This window comes from Brachyistius frenatus, unplaced genomic scaffold (genome assembly GCF_029030835.1).
Source record: "Brachyistius frenatus isolate BFR_SWC_R1_liver_20210118 unplaced genomic scaffold, ASM2903083v1 Contig_22, whole genome shotgun sequence".
NCBI classification, from domain to species: Eukaryota; Metazoa; Chordata; class Actinopteri; family Embiotocidae; genus Brachyistius; species Brachyistius frenatus.
This window is the reverse complement of record NW_027210621.1, coordinates 2,936,449-2,959,636: the sequence shown is the minus strand read 5'-3', so window position 1 is coordinate 2,959,636 and position 23,188 is coordinate 2,936,449. Positions and strand designations below refer to the sequence as shown.

At 42.2% G+C, this 23,188-nt stretch overlaps 1 protein-coding gene across 2 annotated transcripts in view; it reads left to right on the top strand.

The window, feature by feature from the left end:
- The window catches only part of ctnna1 (catenin (cadherin-associated protein), alpha 1), a 296,556-nt gene that overhangs the window by 57,184 nt on the left and 216,184 nt on the right, over nt 1-23,188 (top strand). Inside the window, exons 16-18 of one of the 2 annotated variants that reach the window (XR_011310847.1) lie at nt 4,079-4,184; nt 14,150-14,284; nt 15,201-17,004. Coding sequence is in view for 1 of the 2 variants with exons in the window: in XM_069696918.1 (XP_069553019.1) it covers nt 4,079-4,184; nt 14,150-14,284; nt 15,201-15,491 (532 nt within the window). In the remaining variant the exon portion in view is untranslated. Of the gene's footprint in view, nt 1-4,078; nt 4,185-14,149; nt 14,285-15,200; nt 17,091-23,188 lie in introns of those variants that run through there. The other variant, XM_069696918.1, reaches the window with a different exon arrangement.

Here is a 23,188-nt window from a genome sequence, read left to right as displayed (position 1 = left end):
CTTCACATTAATATTCCAGTAGTTGTGCACTTGAAGCAAAATGCCTTCAAGTCCAAATGCATGTTCAAATTAAGTCTGTGTCAAATACAATCACCCAATGGGCCTGCATTTGTTTCCCCAACATTCAACCATATCTGCACAATACTTTGCACCGAGTTGAACACGGCTGTTCATGCATCAACGCTCTTCATTTTCCTTAAGCAGCACTGCAGGTAGGATTTTCTTCTTGATTATTTTTTCCATCCTCCCCTAATCTTAATATGCACAACCATAAGCGGGGCGTCAAATCTCCCTCTCTCCGGGTACATGAATAAAGCTGTGTGTGCACTGTAAAATCTTAAATGGGCAGTCTCCCTCTGCAGAGCTACTACAGCGTGGCCATATTCAGCCTCACTAGTGGATTAATAGGACAATGGAACAAACAAGAACAAAATCCCAGGAATCATGATGTGCCCTAGAAAATATGAAACATCCTTGCAGTAAATATTGCTTGAAGAAATGCCTCGACTAAAAACAAGTTAATGTGAAGGTTCATGTGGTTCAGAGCTGTGGGTTTTTTCTGAATTTACAAATTTCATCCAGACCTCATAAGTATTGATTTCTGTACAGAAGCCGCTGTTTGGCAAATCTCACCAGTGTAACCAACTACATGAGAGAAATTACAAAGTTATTGAATTTAATCAACATCACATAGGTCTGATAACCTTGCAACAGCTGTCCACATGTAAACGCAACGAAAGCAGCAACACACACATTAAAAACAGAGGATTGGAACTGATGCGTTCGTCCCAAAGTAATTGATGCTGTTATCCAGACAACAGTTATGTTTCTTATCAGGTAAAATGTTCGTATTCCTAAGTATTCTTTGCAAATCTTTAAAACGCATCAGGTTAAAACAGACAGTATTACTAGAAAGATGTAGCTGTATGTTTTAATACACTGGTACTGTAATCCCCCTGTGTGGATAGATGAGTATGATGAACTGTGACCCTTGCAGGAAAAAAAAGAGTGGCTACATAACCCTGAGATCATCCTCAAATCCCTGACATATTTTATATTGATGTTGTGCATGTGCATGTGCATGTGCATGTGCATGTGCATGTGCATGTGCATGTGCGAGCATCATATTGGAATTTTGCTGGTTGTCGTACTACTGTACCGGCACTTTTTGATTAAGGCTGGACAGCATTTCTCTGTCTCTGTTACCATCCTGCTCACGTGATGGGAGTTCATCGCAGTATGAGAGGGGCCATTCTCACTGGATGCCGGTGTTTGTATGAGTGGGCCTTTTTACATTTTCAAGTCAGTTACTCAGAGGACGTTTTGTGCCTAACTCTGAGTCACATCCGTAATGACGATGAAATGCTGTCTCTCTATCGTCATCTTCTGAATGGGTCAAAGATCCTGTCTCCTTGGCCAGAGAAGTAAAATACTGGAAAACTGTCGCACAGGAAAAAAAAAAGATAATTGCTACCTTTTAGATTCCATCCACTGTAGATCCTAATATAAATGAAATGCAAATGATACTGCCTTCGTCTTAGACTACTACTTCTTTATTAGATGACATCAGATGTGTATATTTTAAGAGGTTATTGATTGCTTTATATTAGCATAAAGACGGCTTTCTCACATTTTTATAAATAAGAAACTTCTCTAATAACTAAAAGAAACAGCCAGTTGAAGATTTTTTTAAATACAGCATATACTGAAAAACATCTTCACTTTTTACACAACTACAGCTGAGTGTGACTCTTCATATCATTCCAAACGTGCTTTCAAATTATTGTTGTTGCGTGTTTACAATCAAAAACAACAAAGCTAGACAAGCAGAAAAACAATGAGTTCAACTGAATACATTTTTGAGAATTATGGCAGAGGTCTTTAAAACTTTTGAGTGCTGAGATGAAAATATGAAACAGCTCAGGGCTGAATGCACCAAATGAACGTTTGATGGAATTTGTCTGTATTTTATTTTAATACTAATAAAAAATAGTAGCAAGAAACAGCCAAACGCAGCTTTTCATCTCTCAGAACAGAAACCAAATAAAGTAGTTAGTTCATTAACCAGTCTTAAGAAAAGAGTAACTTTTAGACTACTTGACAGTGACGTGCGTGTGTGTGTGTGTGTGTGTGTGTGCGCGTGCTTGTGCGTGCGTGTGTGTGCGCGTGTGCGTGTGTAGGCTGAGTGATGACACGTGGACATTTGCCAGGTAGAATATATATCTTCCCATTATACCTTGACTCTGGCATGCGGTGGCAGCACATGGAAGGTCAGTAGCTGGCTAATTCAGCCCGCGCCCACATTATTGCCCCCTCAACCTTGAGCTGGCACAAAGCTCTGCCAAGGTTAATGCTGTATGAGGTAATTGATCCGGACCTGTCTCCTGACAAATCAGCAGAGAGTGAGAGAGATTCTTGTTGACTCCTGCATCGCTTATGGTTGCATGGCAGCTCTCATGAATAAGGCATGTGCGGCTTAGAAACATGCAACATAGTTGGGAGCATCCTGTCACAGTTCTGTGCTGTGGAGGGCTTGACTTGCACACATCTGGAGGCCTGCAGGTGTCACCAGACCAAAGGTCCTCAGCATGTTTAAATACATTATTTAAAATCTGATATGGGTGTCAAAGGGGATATTTCATTGGTTAGGTTTGAGTCAGTTCTTACTGTATTTATTCATTGTGACGTGATGTGTTTTTTTAATGGGACAAACCACAGCATTTGACTATCGACACTCTTTTTGCTCGTATCATTTCTTATTTTTTCCCCCTGCGATGCCTTCAGCTCTGTCTCCAGAGGTTGCCTTATCCCCAGAGAGCCTCCAGTATGTGCTCTGATGCATAGCCTTTTCCACTAGAACCCTGGCTTGCTTTACATCAGAGCAGCAGAGGGAGAGGAGGAGAGGGGAAGGGTTGGAGATGGGAGGGGAGAAAAGAGGAAGCGAAAGAACAGAAAACAAAATTCCATCTGTTCTGGGTTGGATGGCTCATTTTTTAGCCTGCAGAGAGCAGCTTTGAATCCAATTTGTGCCTCTTGCCAACTGTGTCCCAGAGCCCCTCGAGGGGGCAGAAAAATGGCAAATGGCTGACAAGCTTTACAGTGGGTCGGGTCAGGGTAAAGTGACCTGTGTTGGGGCTAGCTTCGTTTGACTCGAGAAGGGTCAAGGATTCGTGTGTAAAGTGAGGGCAATGACCAGGGCCTTTAAATTGCATTAGACTCAAATATACTGTACTTTCGATTCTCCATTTTTCTTCGTTCTCTTTTTGGTCCCAAAACTGAAAGAAAATGGGCAAACAAAATGTAGAGGTAGTGTGTGTGTGTGAAGCGATTTTGAGGGCATCCAATTTTTCTCTGCTAACAGACATTAAACCGGTCTGGCCTTCGTCTTTGCCTTCTAATACGCCCTTTAAAGCTACTTGAATGAAAAGGCTCAAAAAGATTGTGCTGAGAATCTCTGTTGTGGTAGAACGTGTTTGGTGCTGGTGACTGCTGTAATATGATGGTCTCTTGAATTTAGTATTCTTGAGAATGCCTGAGAATAAAAGTGCTGCCAGTTTTAGTTTCAACAAGCGACCAATATATTTTTTCAATATGTTTTGTCATGCTTAAACATCTGGAAAAATGAGCTTGACACCCAATTTATAAAAAAAAGGGGGGGGGGTGGCGCTACAGAGAAGTGTGATGGTAGAGCATCAGCCGTGAGAGTAAAGTCTGCATTTCAGGGATTATAAAATGTCCTCAGCTCTGAACAATATGGTGACAGATTGTGTTAGTGCTGTGTGTGTGTGTGTGTGTGTGTGTGTGTGTGTGTGTGTGTGTGTGTGTGTGTGTGTGTGTGTGTGTGTGTGTGTGTGTGTGTGTGTGTGTGTGTGAGAACCATCTATGCACAAGCATACATTTTTATTTCTGTGACTTTTCCTTGAATTATTCCCATAGTTCGCACTGCAAGCTCGCGTCTGGCCGAGAAACTTCCAAAACTAGCAGCCGCTCCACGGCTGGGCTGCTGCTGTGCCTGCATATTGGGTGAGTCTACAGTAGATCAAAAACAGTGACAGATCTTTCTGCGTTTTCTCCCCAGGGGGAAAGGGCCACTAAAGAATACGTCTGATGTCATCAGCGCTGCCAAGAAAATTGCAGAGGCAGGATCAAGAATGGACAAACTGGGCCGCACCATCGCTGACCAAGTAAGTCATAAAGAACCTCCATCTCCAGGGGTTTGATGTTAACTATACCTTTGTGCACAATATATAATTAGCAATGTGGCACATTGACACTGTTAGGGTCCATTAAATAATGAACAGGGTCAGTAACACAAAGGACAAAGAAAGGAACATTTCATGAGTTTTCTTGTGTAGAAAATTGTAACACTAACGTGTGAAATAGCACCATTTTCATGTCTAATGCAAATTTACACGCTTCCGGCACTGGGACTGCACAGCAGATGTTGTTAAATGAGAGCAGCTACAAATTGTAGTATCATATTTACTTTCCTTCCCCGCTAAGAATTAGCATTTTATAAGCTCAGACTGTGCCCAGGAAATCGTATCTATCTGTGATTGCTGTTAGGAGACGGACATCACTAATACTTCCCATGCCAGAAGAAGGGTCTGTAACAATGAGGGTCGCATGTCATCAGTGTGATGCTCATTCATTTACCACAGGAGTTAGTTACTTTCTACTAAGTCATGAAAGTTCTGACTGGTTCATGAGTTACATCACGGTGTTGGCGTCGTTGGCAAGTTTTTTTGTTTTTTTTTATACCCAAATGCCAATTAGTTCTGAGCTGACATGGACTCGTGCTGTTGTGATCAAACCGAGTGTGGAAAAGCAAAGTCTTCATACAGACTGCATCTTGATTGACCCTCCATTTTGTATTAAATGTCATCCTTCACAGCACTGCGTGTAAGCAGATGTAAGACAAACATTTCTTTTGGACTCTTCTCTTTGCCATCTCTACAAAACTGCAACAAAGTAGCTTTCAGCATATGGACTTTTCTTTTTGCACGTGCCTTTTAATTTAGTTTCATTTCATTTGTTCACATTTGGAGCAAATCCAAGAAACAGACTGACACAGTGTCAGTCTGTTAACAACTGCTGTGATTTGTGCTATCCATGAAACAACCCATACCACTCTGTACCAATTTCATTCAGGATCAAACACTCTCCTTCCTCCATCTCCCACTCATCAACTCCAGATTCCATCATCTCTCCACATCTATTCCCAACGCCAGAGACTATGGTCCCTGACATAGGGAAACACGCATTCAATTATCCATATTGCACTCATATGTCACTTAAATACTTGCACCGTACTGCTCCTACATAATTTATCCCATAACTTATAAATGTGCCATCTCTTAGGCAGAGACTTATTGGTTCATTGTCTGCAATATGTATACATTTTGTTGTTAAATCATGGAAGACTGTGATGTTTTCAACACGACGTGGTTGTCAGATTGAGGTCTTCTCTTGTAAAGACGTGGCTTTCCACTGAGATGTACCAGCTGTGGATGTTCTACCACTTTTATCAGAGAACACACCGCCGCCCAGGACGCCACACACTGACTTCAGATGTCAGCTGTAGGATTTCAGCTTTGATTACATTTGTTGACTTTGTCGTTTTCTCTCTTTGTCTGGTTTTGTTGACAGCTGATAACATGTTGACAAAACATTATAACATAAAGCATAACGTCTGTTTGTTCAGTAACGAGTTCATTAACATTCAATGTTTAAGGGATGACTACAACACATGGATTATAAAGCTTTCCATTGGTGATTTTCAATTCCATTAGAATCTCCTTTACAACCATAATAATATATTTGGCTCTAAAGAGTCAAGGTTTTCCTACTTAAGGTTAATAAGTAGTTTATATGTAGCTTGACCTAATATCCACCTACACGTCTTCTGATAATCGGCAAAAGGAGCTGATACTTAATAATTGTATACACCCTATATAGAAGAATCTATGACCTTTTTATTCACAGATTCAAAAGGAGAACAGGAATATCAATTACCCTTTTCCAATTTGCCACACAAGCAGGGGTTTCAGTTATTCCATCACATACTGGAAACATCTGCATTTAGCTGTTAGCAGAGTTCTCTCCCCCATAGTCAGACATAATGAGCTGCTGCCCTCCTAGAGTCCTGCACGTCTGATATTTTATTTAAGGTGTCCTCAGATCCTTAAAATTACAGACCCACGTCTATCACAAAATAACACTCTTACCTGCGCTGACCTAATTGTGTTTGAATCATCTGAATAAGAAACAAGCCGCTCTGGAAAGTGACTTTTATATGCCTCACTGCTGCTTTTGATGATGCTTATTCACTTTAATGAAAACGGTGCTATCCCCCAAAGAAAACAGATGGGCAACTGTGCAGGTGTGTGAGCATGCGTGTCTGTGTGTGCAACACGTCTGACTGCCTCTCTGTGGGACACGTGTGCGGATGTGTTGGATCCAGGTGACTATTTTACCCTTCCGTCCCCAACTATTTGTAGGTACTCGTTTGTTTAATGTTTTTTTTGTGTATGTGTATATGTACACGCTGTTGGAGGATTTGGGGGTTTGAAGCACTCAAAGTATGAATAAATGAAGAGCTGTAGCTGTTGAAACGGACGTCTTTGCCAAGAGTGAGGACCCCTTCAGCCTCTGAACCCATCCAGCTGTCCCTCTTAGCCTTTCTCTCTCAGCAGAGACCAAAACACTAACTGACCAGGCGACACTCACCTTCAACACATCAGCCGGGGCTGGATATGGGGTGGAGGGCAGGAGAATGATGGAGCGACGGGGGAGGTAGAAAGAGGGAGCAGTGCATTTGTTTGGAGAGAAGTACAACCCTCTCGAGAGATGAATCCATTAAGAGTGCTTTGCCTTTTAATTAGCAGCATAATTGCCAGGTGGCGGATTTTTTAAATGTATTTACGCAGGTGGTTTATATTTAGGGCCATCTCTCTTAACAAAGCAGGAGATGCCACAGGCCCACCGACAGAAAAGGCATGGCATGTCGGGATGGTCTTCATACTCCAGCAGCAATATCTAAGTGAATCACTACCAGGACGCACACACATTGACGGAGTCAGAGGAGCAAAGGCAATGCTGCGATTGCTCATTAACCTAGGCATATTAATCACTTGCGCTCTGTGCCTCTGGCCTGCAGGGCCTGTGTGGGTTTGCTCCTCATATAAAACACATTGGCAGATGGTCCCAGACTGATAGCACAGCATCTCAACCCACATTTTCTTTGCAAGACTGTCATGGTGTGTTTTGCTGCGGGAATGTTGTGTTCAACAGAAAAGTGCAGGTGGACATGGGCTAGTTCAGCGTTTCTGAAAAATGGTTAAATATGTGTAATGGAGCCTGATTAAAAATTGAAGAAATGAGTGTAGTGCAGAGATGAGCTGCAGGATTTAGGTCATTGCCGTACAAAGGTCTGCACTGCAGTTTATTAAGAATTTATGACCCTCCTCTGCAGGGCACCTTATACGAATTCCATCTGAGTGGGTTGGTAAACAAATAATGCTATGTAATTGAGATTTATAATGCAAATGTGTGAGCCACTATGTAGCCCATAAATTTCTCCTGCTTGCCTCCTTGCCACATAAACACTCACATGTTCACATACAAACACATGCACATAAAATAAGCCTTGCATATTTAGAGAATGGGCATGCGCTTGCCGTGTGTGTTTGTTGTGCAAGCTTTATTCTCATGATGTATACTGACATACATAGTGTACTTTTCCAATTTGCATTCAATCAGTAGAGACTTATGGTGATCCATGGGCTCTGTTGCTGGTCACAGTCTAATCCCGGCTCTAGCCCCAGACGCTTAACACCAGACAGGGTTGTAAATTACCTCCTGCAGCATCGAAGTAAAATCACCCAGAGAGCCCACAAATTCTCAGCTCAGCAGTTCAAGGGTCAGCCGACTGCAGTTCAGCCCAACCAAGTGAGGAAGACCCCTTTTATTTTTGATAGTTGATCGATTGTTTTGAAAGACCCTTGTCCATGTAATTCGATTAACGTATGTTTTTTTTGTTTTGTTTAGTTAATCCTCAGGTTATCAAAGCCAAGCTCTCTTCATTTGGTACTAACAGCCAAACAGCTCCCCACCATGTTGGAAGGGTTGTATAAAGTTATCGTTTTTTTACAGTTGGAAATGGACTTAATACTTGTTGAGAAGTATGGATGACTATGATGTGGGCTGACCGAGCAGCGTACAGTTATTCAATATGTTTCAAAAGCCTTAAAAAAAATTTTTTTAAAAAAAGCTCTAAATGTAAAAATGTTAAGTGCAAATGTTTAAACTTACCTTCCTATTCTGTGGCAGCCGTGTTCTCGGTTTTGCTTACAAGTACAATAGGAAAATGCCTGACTGACAGGTGCAGCATGAACATTAAAAATTGATCAGGGCCATTTAATTGGTCCCCGTGGTTACCTCCAAAGTGTTTTTTTGTTGTTGTTTTGGCTTGCTCGCAGCTTGATTTTCTCCTGTCACTCCCCAGACTCCCCGTCTGCTTCAATGTCACATTAATATTCCCAAATGCCAATGTGATTAAACTGGACCCATCCAAATATGGTGCATCTTTTTAGCCAATGAAGTGAGCAGACCTGGCTATCATCGCGTAGTTTAAAATGAATTGGGATTGATATTGGTAACCGTATGTTAGATTGATGTTTAACCCTCAGCACCAGACTGACAAAATCAAAATGGCACGTGGTGTTGAAAACACCAGCACGCTTATTAACTTCATCAGAGCTCTTGCTTTACTTACTTTTATCCAGCAGTGAAACTCCTTTACATTTTTTTACTGCAGGATTTTTTTTGAAACTCTCTTTCCTCTGTGCTTTTGAAGCCCTCTTTTCCATCATCACTTCTCCTTTTGATAAATGTTTCTCCATTGCAGTCATTCGTACCGTTTTTTTTGTGGTTTTTTTTTACGTTTTCAATTCCATTTAATATAGTAAACATTTTTTTTCGTGACGGTGTATTTATCCCAAAGTGTCGACAGACTGCAGCTTGGACTCGATCATTTTTCCCGTCCCTGCAGAGCTGTATCTCGCATCTCAGTTATTGCCTAAAGAAACAGAGTGGTCTCTCCAGTGCTTTGTTTCCTGTATCTCTGTAAACTTTGCCATGGATCTCAGTCACTTTTCTTTTTCTTTTTTCTTTTCCCCAGTGGCACTGAGCACACTCTGTATCTCATGCATCTCTCATACATCTCTGCATTCCTGCAAACCCGCTGGCAGTTTTGAGGTGTATGGGCAGATAAAGGTGCCCAGTGGCTGCTTGTCCTAAAGGTCCTTTCTCATGTTCGGCACAGTTCATTATCTACTGCCGTCTGCCACACACAGGCACACCGTTGTCTGGTTTTGTTCCCCTCCTCATACTAGACGCCTGAAGACTCGCGTGCAAAACCTTGCAAAGTTTGTTCAATTTGAAGTGAACAGTGGTGGTGCACGAACATGTTTTAATGTCTGTGGTTGGGTTTTTTTTAATATTGGGGTTGTATTTACTTATTTTTGTTTCAAGACCCAACAAAATAGTAATTTGCCCAGAGGTGACCAAACTTTTGCGTACAACTGGACTGCGTGTGTCGGAGCAAAAAAGCCGCACGGGGAAGCATGCGGGCTGGTCGGAGGTTTTAGATTTCTTTTCTTCCCTTTGAGCTACAAAAATCCATCTCCCGCACCAAGCGGGCGAGCTCACGTGAATGAAGGTTTTCTGTTTGTTCGAGCTTGTATTTTAACTGGCAGGGGAACAAATTGGGCTGTTAGTATGTTATGATATGAGGTGATTTATAGGGTTGAGGTATAGTTATCACTACTTTTTCACTGTACTTCTCTCTGTAATTTCTCGTCTCAATTGATAAGTAGTGATAAGAGCGCTTACGAATAACTGACTGCAAAAATGAGGGTACAATTTGGGCTGCTACTACTTTTCGCAAGGCTTTAGCGACTAGCTTGAAGTCGGAGGATAAAGCAACTCGTGCCTCCACCAAGTAAAGTAAGTAAAAGCACTCGAAATCACTGCACTAAGATCTGAGGACAGTCCAAGTGTGAATTTTCTAATTCCAGGAAGTGACTGAAAAACCAACATATAACACTTCTCAGGGTCAGTGCTCCTTAGCAGGTTGCTGGCTGCAGCACATTAGAATGCTGCCCTGTCGGTAAATATTGGAAATTGGCATTTCCTCTGGGTGATGCGTCCGGAAAGGTCAGTGCTGGACGGCGGCACCAGAGTGGCTCTGCCCCCGTCTCTGCTCTATATAATGGAATTCTGTGGAACCGCATGGCATTCGTAATGATGGGATCTGACCACCCTGATCATCATGTATATCACAGATTGGTAATCAACACACAGCACAGTGAGTTAGTTTTGTTCAACATCCTGAACTGTTCTTATTACTTAATTTCCAGTTCTTTGTTGTGGACTTCGGGGAGAGGAAAAAAAAATACACAAAAGGAAAAGCAGAGCACATAAAATTTAATGATCTGCTATCCTTTGACCCAACTTCACTTTTTATTTTCCCTTTCTTTCCCTGAAAAGGCACTCAAAGCAGGCAGTGGAGGGGCAAGAACAACTAGACTTGAATCGTTGACATTTCTGCCTGTCCTGCTGGCTCCTTTTGAAAGACGGTGACTCACCTTTTCTTGTAGTTTCCCTTGAAAAGACATCCGCACTGGTGTGATGAAGTCTCTGGTGTCCCTCTTCCTGCTTTGCCATCTCTCAATAGTGGCTGACCAAGCAAGGTTAGCTGTCCCAGTCCATAACTGACCGCACAGCATGTGAAAAAAACAAACAAGAGGTCATATGAACAATCCTGAAGGACATTTTACTGCAGCACTGAGACGAGACAAAAAAAAAAAAAAATGCAGTGAGGTGTTGTAATAGTCTAAATGGAAATGAATAGTTTCATAGTGGGGCTACATTTTCGAGTGGAAAGCTGAGTTACGGTGTTTCCACGGCCTGCAGATAAAATAACATATAGGTTGAACAAATACACTTGAAGTATATAGATATTATTATTAATTATTCATACCATAAAGTAGAAATGCGGAGACCTAAAAGATCTTGGGTCCTATTGATGCATCTAGATTGAGCAAATGTAGATGTAGTTGAGTGAAGGTAGCCGGTGAGGTACCTTATTCTCTCAAACAGCTGTTGAATTGTCTCCCACCCGCGTTAATCACACACAAGGCTCCTGTTTGCGTTATCAGAACAATCCAAGGTGTTCTTGTCTCTTCTCTGCGCAACTTATGCATTCACATGTGACATTCGGAGCAGCCTTGCAGAGTTTCCTGAGTGCTGAGTGAAGCCAGCAGCTGAGCTGAGTATGAGCACAAGTGATGCTTTCACAGTGCCCTGCTCTCTGCCGTCGGAATACTTCCCCAAGCCTTCATTAGCATGGCTGCTGCATTCAGCCTCATCCCAGGTCTTTGCTATTGCATGTGTGCATCTGTGCACGCACACGCACACACACACACACACACACACACACACACACACACACACACACACACACACACACACACACACACACACACACACACACACACCGACCGACTTAAACGCCCCTCCCAACTACAGTTGAAGCCTCTTGTCTACGTTTCTTTTCCCCTTATTGACTCCTCCACACGGTTCCCCCTCCAGCTCTCTCTTCATCCTCCTCTTTTTTCCTACTTATTTTTCTCTGGTTCGTTCCTCATCTTTTTAACCTTCCTACCTCTCCCATTTTCTCCGGTCTAACAGCCATGTATTAGTCCTCTCCTGTATGATGATCATCCCCTCCAGCTCTCTTTCCCCTCATCTCCTCCTGCATTCCTTTCTTTAATAGAATGTCAGCTCTTACATCTCATTCCTCTCTACTTAGCCTGTGCTTCTATTAATCAGGAGTGGATGGTAATGATAGAGAAGGACTTGGACAATTTGATTAAAATTGTCACGGGACATCGATAGAACTATTAATAATGTAGGTGTATTTGTTCGGCGGTCTTTAATTTGGATTTATACATGTAGGTAGGGTGGGTGAGGGGATGTGCTGGTTCTTATTCTGCTATCGTGTCCCATCACTCCGGTGTACGCTCTGTATGAATGAGCACAGTTGTGCTGGCTGGCGCGGCGTTGTAAATGCATGCATGCAACGTGTGCATGCATGGCTGTATGTCTGGAAGTGAGTGCACAATATTCAGTGGAGCACTCTGCACTCCCACCAGGGATACTGATGTGCTCAGCAGGATTAGACGCATCATAAGTCCTCGTCTGTTTGAAGTGTCCAAAAATCGTGATCCCAGTAATATTTCCTCTTCCTCCGTTTACACGGAGAAAAGAAATAGGGATTTTTGCCACCTCCTGTGAGGCCAGTGCACTAACGTGGGGGTAAAAGCCAACACTGACAAATGGAAAACACTATGATGCCCACTCTGTGTCATTTCCTCACTTATAGCCTGACAGAACGCCTCTTGATTTCATGCGCAGACATGCAAACACTCTTCCACACTTAGGACCTGCAGCACTGACCTGCACAGATTCCATCAATTAAAAGATTGGCTGCTGTTACCTCCCTCTCACCTTTTCCCTGCTCTCAGAATGAACAGCTGCCAAAGGACTTCTCCTTCACTGAGCAGAGCACCTGCACATTCTGTGTGTTTGTTTTTTTTTTTTTTTTAGAAAGTATTTTCTACGGCTTGCTCGCCGACATGGCGACCCCGACTCCTTTCATAGATGCAGTTGGTTGGATGGTGATGGGAAAGGCTGCGAGCGTCTGATTATTCCCCCCCCCCCAAAAAAAAAGTCAGTGGACTAATCGGTGTTGACATACCTTCTGTGGCTCAGGTCACTCGGCTGATCTGATGTAAAGCGTCAGCGCCCCATCGGAGTGTTTACATCCTTCACTTGATGAGCAGCAAAGAGGAGTACTGTGGCCTAATTACTATGCTGGCAGGGAGCTTGTTTAGAAAACCAGTAGAGGGATTTGAGATGGTGTTCGAAGGTAGAGCCCAAGTCTAATTACGATGAGATGAAATAATTCAAAAAGATTGCCAGAGCTAAATGAGGCGCATTTGTGGGGCTCTTCACATGTCGCCACTTTCAAGTGGGTTTTATGATAATTTCTGGCTTTTCTTGAAGTTGATGGATTTTCTACGGCTCTAATGTATCGCGTTTTGTGTTCCCAGCTTCCTTTTGACGGTATTGTAATGCTTTTTTGGAAACAAAAACAAAAGGCTTGTTTCTGAACCTATGGTCTCAGAATTGTTTTTCCACACATTTGAAGCGTTCTCTCATCGTTTCCATCCTCTCCCTCAGAAATAATTGTATTTACTGAGACCTGTTTGAGTGCTTTTCCAACCCTGAGCAGTTTATTTGCACCTTCGCACTGAAGGTCATCGCTGAAACTGCTGGATTGATGTTTTTTGTCCTTTTGTCCTTTAACACAGATTGCCAACAGCTCGGGTGACAACGTTGGAAACGTTTATTATCCATTAACAGCGCTTCTGTTTCTACTTTGAATCAAGTAGTTTTGATTTTGACTTCACAAGATGAGTTCCACCACCGGCTGATTGACAGCTGCGTTTGCCGCCTTGTTGAATTTGCATTCTGTGCGACTTGATTATTCTTCACCTTGTGAAGATGAGTTAGCAGGTTGTGGGCGGGTGTTTGTCATTTTGGCTCTGAGCACGTCCCTAATGTGGGTGTCTACCTTACCTGTCACACCGCTACTATCTTATCTTGATGAAGTGGGAGATCATTGCCTCAGTAGGAGTACATAAATATTCAGTCTTGCCAGCGAGTGAGTGAAGTGATTCATCATACCAACTGAAAACAGGAAGTATTACAGCCACAAACCTGTTTGTGCTTCTATAGGAACTGATGCTGACCTGTAACATGTTCTCTCCCTCTCTCTCCCTCCCTCTCTCTCTGTCTCTCTCTATCGCTCTCTCTCTCTCTCTCTCTCTCTCTCTCTCTCTCTGTCTCTGTTTCTCTGTCTCTCTCTCTCTCTGTGTCTCTGTCTCTCTCTATCTCTCTCTGTCTCTGTCTGTCTCTCTCTCTCTGTCTCTGTCTCTGTCTCTCTCTCTCTCTCTCTCTCTGTCTCTGTCTCTCTCTCTCTCTCTCTCTGTCTCTGTGTCTCTGTCTCTCTCTGTCTCAGTGCCCCGACTCTACCTGTAAGCAGGATCTGCTGGCCTACCTGCAGCGTATCGCCCTGTACTGCCACCAGCTCAACATCTGCAGCAAAGTCAAGGCCGAGGTCCAGAACCTGGGAGGAGAGCTGGTTGTCTCTGGGGTAGGTTCAGCTTGACGGTCTTCATTATATCAAGACTCCACAGTAACTACAGAGTAATAGATATGATGCCGTTTCAAAGGTAATGAAGTAAAGAGGAAAGGCCGAAAACGGAAGCAAATACTACAGCTGCCAAAAAAATGTACCTTAAGGGGGTAAATTCCTCTTTTTCTAAACCTTCATGGATACACGTGTTATATTTTGGTGAGAAACGGTCAATGTAAACAAAGCTACATTTGTTTATAGTGAAACCTCCACCGCATTACCAGCTAAAAAACAATATTAAATCAGTGGAAGCATTGGCTATTTTCTATTAGGTCTCGTTGCCCAAATAAATTGAAAATACTCAAACTTAATGACACTGGCTGGTGCTTTTGATTCATTAATGATTCATTCTCCGCACTGTAATTTGTAGCTTATATTTGAAATCGAACAAACAGAATTAACGGCTTTCTCTGTGCTAGAAAGGACTAATGTTTCCCAAAACTGTACAGAGCCAATGTTTACAGACCTCTTTAAGCATTAATTAACCACTTAGTTGCCGGTTAAATGAATTGAAATATGCTGCCTCTGTGGGCAGCAAATAATGACTTCCTCCCTCCTTCCTGTAGAGCTGAAATGAGATCACGCTTCCAACACTTGCAGTCAAGTGTCTCTGGGGCTTTGAAAGTGTGGAGATTAAATTAGTGTGACCTTTTTAAATATTCAAAAAATGGTCACATATGTTTGTATGCCAGAAAAAGAAGTGGGTGTTAATTTTGCAGCAGAAACCCTTGAGTCCTGGTTTTCCCCAGAAAACCTTCTGTACAAAAGTGGGAGACATGAGAGGGATTGGTCGCGGTTACTTTTGTCTTGGGGCATTTTATAAGGCTAAACCCGTTCCTCTGCTCTCCTGTCATGTCTTCTTCCACATACTCAGTTGGACAGCGCCATGTCCCTCATCCAGGCCGCGAAGAACCTGATGAACACAGTGGTGTCCACTGTCAAGGCCTCCTACGTTGCATCCACCAAGTACCAAAAGAACAAAAACATGGAGGCGCTCAACATGCCAGCCATCTCCTGGAGGATGAAAGCTCCCGAGAAGAAGCCGCTGGTGAAGAGAGAGAAGCAGGACGACGGCCAGACCAACCGAGTCAAGAGATCCTCTCAGAAGAAGCACATCAATCCTGTGCAGGCTCTGAGCGAATTTAAAGCCATGGATAGCATCTAGACGACCCGCCCCCACCTCCACCCCCATCCCCCCACCACCACCACCACCTTCACACACAAGATTATGACCAATGAGTTTATATAGAGATGGAGCCTGTCATTCTATCAAAGATAGACATCTTTCCACAGACGGCTCGTCTGTTCGACCCGTTATATTCCTCCACTGACTCATTTGTATTCCATAAATTCAGATTTGCTCGAGTTAACCGTCTCGTCTCTGGAAAATGCAGTTTAGCGGGAAACCAACTGGACACAGGTTGTTGTTTTTTATACTTCCCACTTATCTTTAATGAATGTCAGAGGACATGGGGTGAATTTAATAGATACATGAACTAATTCCAAGAGGCTTTTGATTATTTTAGTTTCTAACCAGTTTTACAGTCAAACTACGGGGTCTCTGGTGTTTCCCACTATAATGTTCGATTAAAATACCGTCTGTACTGCAGATATCAGCTATGCAAAATCTCAACTGCCTTATTTTAACTTGAGCAATAACTGTAGTTGATTTGGATGTGCTGGGCTTAACTGGTAAGATTTAAACATGTTTTTGGTTCAGCCGTATCGAACCAAAGTCGAGATATTTCCGCGCGTGCCTGCTTTTCTGACTTTATTCATACTTTGTTCTGCCACGACAAACAGATCAAACATGTTCAGACTGACTGTAAGTGTTATTTCCAGTGTTGTATGACTAATTATTTGCACCCCTTTAGCATTTGGACAGTTTCTTTATAATTTAATCATCTCAGATCTTTTTTTTTTTTTTTTTTTTTTGTGTATGTATTTTTATGTTCACAAAACCAAAGGTGAAGATGATTCTTCTCACCCTCCTGTTTTGACATATAATTGGCACATTGTCTTGATGCTACACTAAAGACGCACACATCCACCCAGTTCAGTCGAACTTTGGAAATTGGCCGCAGCTCCTCTGCGTCCGGGAGAACCCAGCGGGCTAAACGACGAGTCGAGGGTGTGCCGGTCGTGTCCAAAGCCGACGAGCTTCATTAAGTGTCGACGAGACCAAACGCCTCCGCATTCTGAATGTGTCCAAATCGAGGGATCAATATGTTTTCTCTTTACAGTTTCAGAGTTTGGCAAAGAACGGAGGTGATTTCGCTGCCGTTAAACTCGCCTAATTGTTCGTATTTCTCGTCTTTAAGCTTGAACACTAATCAGGATTTTATGTCGTGCACAATCTTTATAAAAACCGAGAAACAACTGGCCAGATGTTGGAGCTTCAAAATGAACGGAAAGAGTGGCTGTGCGCCGTGTTTTCCGGTCACGTAGGTTACTACGCTGCATCGTGATTCTCGTTGGGATGAAACGTTGTTTTGCTCATTTGACATCTGAACTGTAGAGGGACGGGCGGGTGTGCTTGTTAGGCAGGTGGATATTTTCTAGAGCCGAGTGTTTTTCAGTAGGTTTTTTTTTTTCCTTACTGTTAATCTTTTGCTGTATTGTTTGGATTTAAATCTCGAGTGATATCAAACTACTTTGCTGTGGATTATTTTTTTGTTGTTGTTATTGAGAGCTGACTTATTAGTGCACACATTTCTTATATTAATGTGCCTGCTTTATATCTTAATAAACAGTTAAAAGTGAACCCAATCCTCTTATTTTCTCCTTCTTTTTTTTTTATCTGTACTGCAGACTGAAGCAATGTTTTTCTCCCCACACTTGAACCAATGCTTTTCTGAGATGCAGTGTTTTACCACCGAATATGCTGCTGTGCATAATAATTTATTATGTTGCACACGTACCTCCCGTGTGGTCTTCATCCCTGACTTTGAGGGCCCTATTGTGTAATGTGTGTAATTTGGTAGCTCCACTGTTGTGGATTATTTTCTCTTAAAAAAAATAAATACAGATATAAGTGCAGCTTTTAACATGAAGCACATTGTTTATCCTTTTGGTGGTGCTTTTTTAACAATAGCCTGTGAAGGAAACGCCGTGCCAAAGAGAGTGCACTATGCGAAGCAACAACGTGTTGGGAATGAATTGTCTGTTTTCTCCAAAGTGCTGCAGTAATCACACCCCAGAGTGTGAGTCATCGCTGAGAGGGCACTCGGAAGGCAAATCCACCTTTTTCATATTCCTACACGAGCGGGTCAGTTAAAGTATCGCAGGTTTGTGGTGATTGTTATTTCCTCAGTTGGTGAGGTAGACCCTTTACTTTACCACCTCTACACCTACTTCAAATTTCTATTTAAGTTTCCCACGATACGTGAAACAAATCCACACGAATGGATGTGATCAAATGAGACTTAATCAAACTGTTCTTGAAAGCTGCATGATATTTTTGTTAGATTACGTATAGATACATCGACTTTACAAAATAAGGCTGGCATTACACAGCCAAAGGTGGACAGTAATAACGGAGTCTCGATGTACATGCAGGTTGTGATGGTTAGAAAATTGCCCAGATGCTACTCGTATACTCAAAGACTTGATCTTTCCTGGCACATTTTTCCGCATGGTTTGGGGATTGCGCAACATTTTAAAGGTCACTTGAGAAAATGTTATAAAATCGCTGGGCGGGATTATTGGTCCAAACATCCCCTGTCACATAACTTCAGGAAACAATAACTTGGTACAGTACACTTTGTAATGCGGAAAAAAAACACGAGTGAGTAGTGAATTGGAAGAATCCAGGGAGGACCCAGCAAACTGGGTCACTGCTATATACTATAGTCGTGGGGAACTTTTGACGGAGTACGACAAGGAACGGCAGACATGGGAGGACGTAATAGGCCTTCATCACAGCAGCTATTTGGACTTAATAGTAGGAAAAGCACAGGTGGGATTGCTAACATTAATGATAGCTCTGTTCCAGTAAGTGTCCCCGTAAGCTATTCCAGTGGAAGGCAGCCATCATTAATTTTTGACAGGAACAAAATCGCCCACTTAGTGAAAAGAAGACGTTCACAAACTGCTGGCAGAACGGCTGCAGATGTATCACCACTGGCGATATCACTAAAACAATCCGTTCAGCTCATTCTATGGGAGCTATACGATGTTTGTGTCTGTTTTACATGGCAATGAAGTGCTACAAAACAAATAACACGGCAGAAGTAGCTAATGTAGGCTGTTTAACTCGTGCATCTGCAGCTTTAGCACAAAAGCTAAATACTTTGGAATAATCAGAATAAATGATGTTTTTTTTCCTGCTCTTCACACTTCAAATTGTGTTACCTGCATCTCCAGGATTTGATGCTACGGGTTTCTGCAGCATCCACACACTGAATACTCACAAAAAGAGTTCTGGTTGTGTTCGCATTGCTGACAAAGTCCTGGCTTTGTGGTCCTTTTTTTTTTTTTTTTTTTGCCGCGGGGAGCTTCTGAGAGCATTTGATACATCAGTGGTTGCTGGTATGGAAGCAGCTCAGTCTTCCTGGGGCATTAGCACTGATGTAGAAACACAAATCACAATCATGTCAAGAAAGTTTCTGGATATTAAAGTTCCTAGAACTATTGGTCGTAAAGCAGAATATTGGGAACCTCAGTCCCCTGGAGTGACAACCTACTGATCAGGACCAACATCAAACAAAGGTGAAAATAAAAAAATAAAATATTGGCAATGGCTCCGTACCATGAAGTGTCTCATTTGGTTTGGTCAGTAAATTAGCGTCCGCAAAACCACAGCTGGAAACTGACTCGCATACATGAAACGCAATCGTAATTTTAAACTCCGCCTGCACCTTTCTGGCTTTAACAAGTCCAAAATGATTTCAAGGTTTAATAAGAGAAAGGCTGCTAAAATTGAGTGACTAATAAAAAAAATTAAAAAAGGGTTATAAAGTTGTTCTTTTTGTGACTTGGACGTGAAGTTGAGGTATAATCTGCTGTAGCACCTGAGGAAGCGTTGGAGGGCGAGGCAGGGACTGCAGTGACCGCAACATGCCTCCACTGAGCCAACTCATTAGACAAGACCGTGTGCTCATGTGATGCAGACAACCCCACCACATGGCGTGAGAACTATCTGGTATCTGGAGGATTACCTAAAAAAAAAAAAAAAACTCCACAAAAAGTCTGAGTGGATAAGCTGTGTTTTCAGTGTACATCTAAAGATATCAATACTTTCAGCGGCTCTCAGATCCTCTGGAAGGCTGCTCCATTAGCTTGGAGCGTAATGGCCGATGGCAGCTTCGCCAAATGTCTTTGTTCTGCTTTGCGGAAGAGCTAAAAGAGAACCGGAGGATGCGAGAGGCCTTCCTGGCTCGTAAAGCCAAAAGCATTTCCAACAGATAGCCTGGTACAACACCGTGTTTCTGGTGCATCACAAACTAAGAGAATACTTTTAAAAACAATGCAGAAACGAACAGGTGGCCAGTAGTCTCACGGTCTCCCAGTCAGCGCTCGTGCAGCCGAGTTTTGAATTGATTGTAGCTGGTGTGTTGTATTTTTCAGCCAGCCAGAAAGGAGAGTCCATCTTTCTTGTTGTGAAAGCGTGCATTAGTCTTTCTGTGTTGCTCAGAGAGAAAGGACCTCACTTTGGAGATGTTGCTGAGATGATACAAAGCTGTTATTGGAACACCTCGTGCATGAGCCTCGAAATTAAAATGAGTCTGAAATCACTCCTAGATTTCTTGATTCTTGGCTTGGGTCAAACTGAAAATTTTGAATTTAAAAACTGACAGGAACAATTTTCTGGCATTATGACGAATTTCATGTGATATTTGCAATGCATACAGTATGCTGATAATACATATTTTTACTTATGTGCCTGTGCAATGTTTACTCATATAAAGAAAATAACAATTATTAAGCATATTTTCCATCTTAATATGTTTAAAGGCTGCTTCTGGGATAGGTTTACATGTGTTAATCTTCTTTCAGAATAAATAAACAAAGTAACTGCCGTGTGGGAGGGCCGTGAACACTTTATGTTGTTCGTTAATATAGTAATTAGTATTGTTTAATGGCACATCACCCTGCTCTAATTAGTATGACCCAGCGCTTTTGCTTTTCTTTCACCACAAACGTTGCCATGTCAAGTTACGTCAGACAGACTAATCGGAGTTCTCAAAATTAGAGTTGTTCCGATCCTTATGACAACGACTCTTTTCCACCATATAAATAAATCACATGTATATCATGTAAGCCTGATGTTAATACACACTCCTCTCTTGAGTGTTTACTTAAGATGATAGTATAACTCAAGATTCTAAGTAACTGGAGGGAAAACCTTAGTTCGAACTCCACGTTGATAATAAACATTGTAATATAAATAGCAACAACTAATTGAAAGCGGTTGAGAATTGGAAACGTTATAATAAAAAATGAAATAGCTCCCCTGTTAGTTCCGATGTGTGGAAGTGACCAATGCGACGTCTACGTATATATGTCCGTGGTTTGTGCTCTCCACCGATACATGGCGGCCACGACTGTCAGGTGACCGGATGTTATATTTGAAAACAACGTTGATGACGTTTTCCAGCTGGCCAATCAGATCCGCCCTCTTAACTGACCCGAGCAAATGAAAAATAACAACAATAACAAATGGATCGATAAATAAAACAGTTCACTTTTTTTTTTTAAATAAATGTGAAAACTGAATCCAATTTATTTTTAATTTTTTTTATAAGATGTACCTGATAAACAAAGCTAACCCTGGAAGAAGCGTTTGGTCAGGTGCAGCGAGAAACTGATAAACCAGGGCGTGGTCACACCTGGTCGGTCTCAAAGGCAAAATGCGCTTCAGTGTAAAGGATTATTTGTAGCTGGTGTCGTGTTGGACATGTTCATGTAATCGTGCCTTCACATCTCGGACATTAGCGGAGTCAATCAGCTCGCGCTTTCTCCGCCCGCGGCTCCTTCTGCTGGATTACATGCTGTCTGAAACTCCGTCTCTGAATTTCAACAAGTCATGCTTTACACCCTGGCAGACCAGTTAGTCACCCAGCTGGCGGTCCATGTGACCTTTGAGAGAAACATTAAGTGCACTAATGACCGGCTCAGATGGTTCAACACCTCCACTCGACATGTGCAGCTTTCTCAGTGGTAAATCCAACTTCGTTCCGACCTCTGGGTTTATTCTGCTTCAGATCTGTGCTGGTTATTTTGCATTATACACGCGCTGCTGTCTGCTTCTATCGGTGTGAGTGTGTTTCTGGTTTGGTATGGCCTTGAAGCCTGTTTTGTTCCTCCGTGGCTCAGAGTGGGAGCTCGTGTTTGGTGCAGGAGCTTTATAATGCAGCCATGACGACATTAGCCGGTGTTGTCTGAGTGAGAGCCGTGTCTGTGGGAGGTTGTCTGCTCCTGCATCTCCAAGTAAAACTTTGAATGCAAGATTTGTAATCCGCAACTTTAAACGTGCGTCGCTGCTGTTTTAAGTAAAGGATCTGAAAAGTGCTTCCCCCACCGCACAAAGTTCTCTCTCCAGAACTGTTGCTGACTTCTTCAGGGAACTTCATAAAGTATGTGGTGCCATTATGTTGGCTGTAAAAATACAAAGAAGGGGTGGGGGGTGGGGGGGGGGGGGGGGTGGAAACTACCGTGGCAGGCCCAGTCAGTGTAGGCTTTTACATTTCTCTCAGGCGTATACGCTAAATTCATTTTAAGACCGGAGCTCCATAAAGACCCATTTGGTATCACCCGCATTCAATATCATGAATAGAATTTTAAAATATAAATCTTCCACTTCATCTCAAAGTGGGCCCTCACTGACTATTATGAGAAGCTGTATAAGGAGTAAATCTGCTCCCTACAATGTTAATATATCCGGGGTAGTTTGAATTACTCTGCCTTTAGGAAGAAGCAGTCAAGTTTGAATCTGTGAAGGCTTCACACATCAGTTAATGGTAATAATAAATCTCATGTATTCCAGTGAGTCCGGTGCGCTGATGTAGCCTGTGGCATGGGCTGACAGAGAGTTATAGTGCATGAAGAAAACAAAACAAACAAACATTCCCGCAGACCTTTCAGGTAAGGTAATAGGACATACAAGTTTTAGTGAGTTTGTCATATTGGAAAAAGACTCTTAGCTGCTGTGGTCTGCTGCATCACCTGTCTGCCTTTCTCCACACTGTGAAGTAAAGCAGGAAACAGGTTCACAGCAGGAGAAGCAAATTTCTCAAACAATGGTTGAAGTGCCACAGTATTTCATGCCAGCAGGATCCTGGAACGAGCACGCTAAATGGAATATATCGTTATTTGATTGAGGAGAAATTGTGAATGAATCACATTTTCTTTTGGTTTGTCCTTCTAACAATGAATCTGAGAATTTGTATGTTGAGTGAAATGTATGTTCAAAAATCAGACGTGTTTTTGTGCACCGCCGATGACAAAATGGAACATTTGTATAGCGTTGATATTTCTAAGTTGGCCAGATTTGTTGCTGATGCTTGGAAAAGAATGTCAGGAGAGTTGGTTTGCTTGTTTTGTTGTTACTGTGGTTCTAGTTTTTCTTTTTAATAATGGAGTCTTCATAAGCCTTTTTGAGCTGAGCATACTGTTTGTGTATGACACAATAAATAAATAAAAAAAATCACTTGGTCGGTCAGTTATTTTTATGTTAATTACTCCGGATCTGTCAGGCAGATAGTAAACTGGTGTGTCTCAGGAGGAGCTGTCCACTCTCATGTGGTGCTGATATCTCTGAGCTTGTAGTCCTTCTTCCGTGTCAGCATTAGTCAATTAATGGATTAGATGACTGATAGGAAATTGATATATATTTTTATCATTTAATCAGTTAAGTTATTT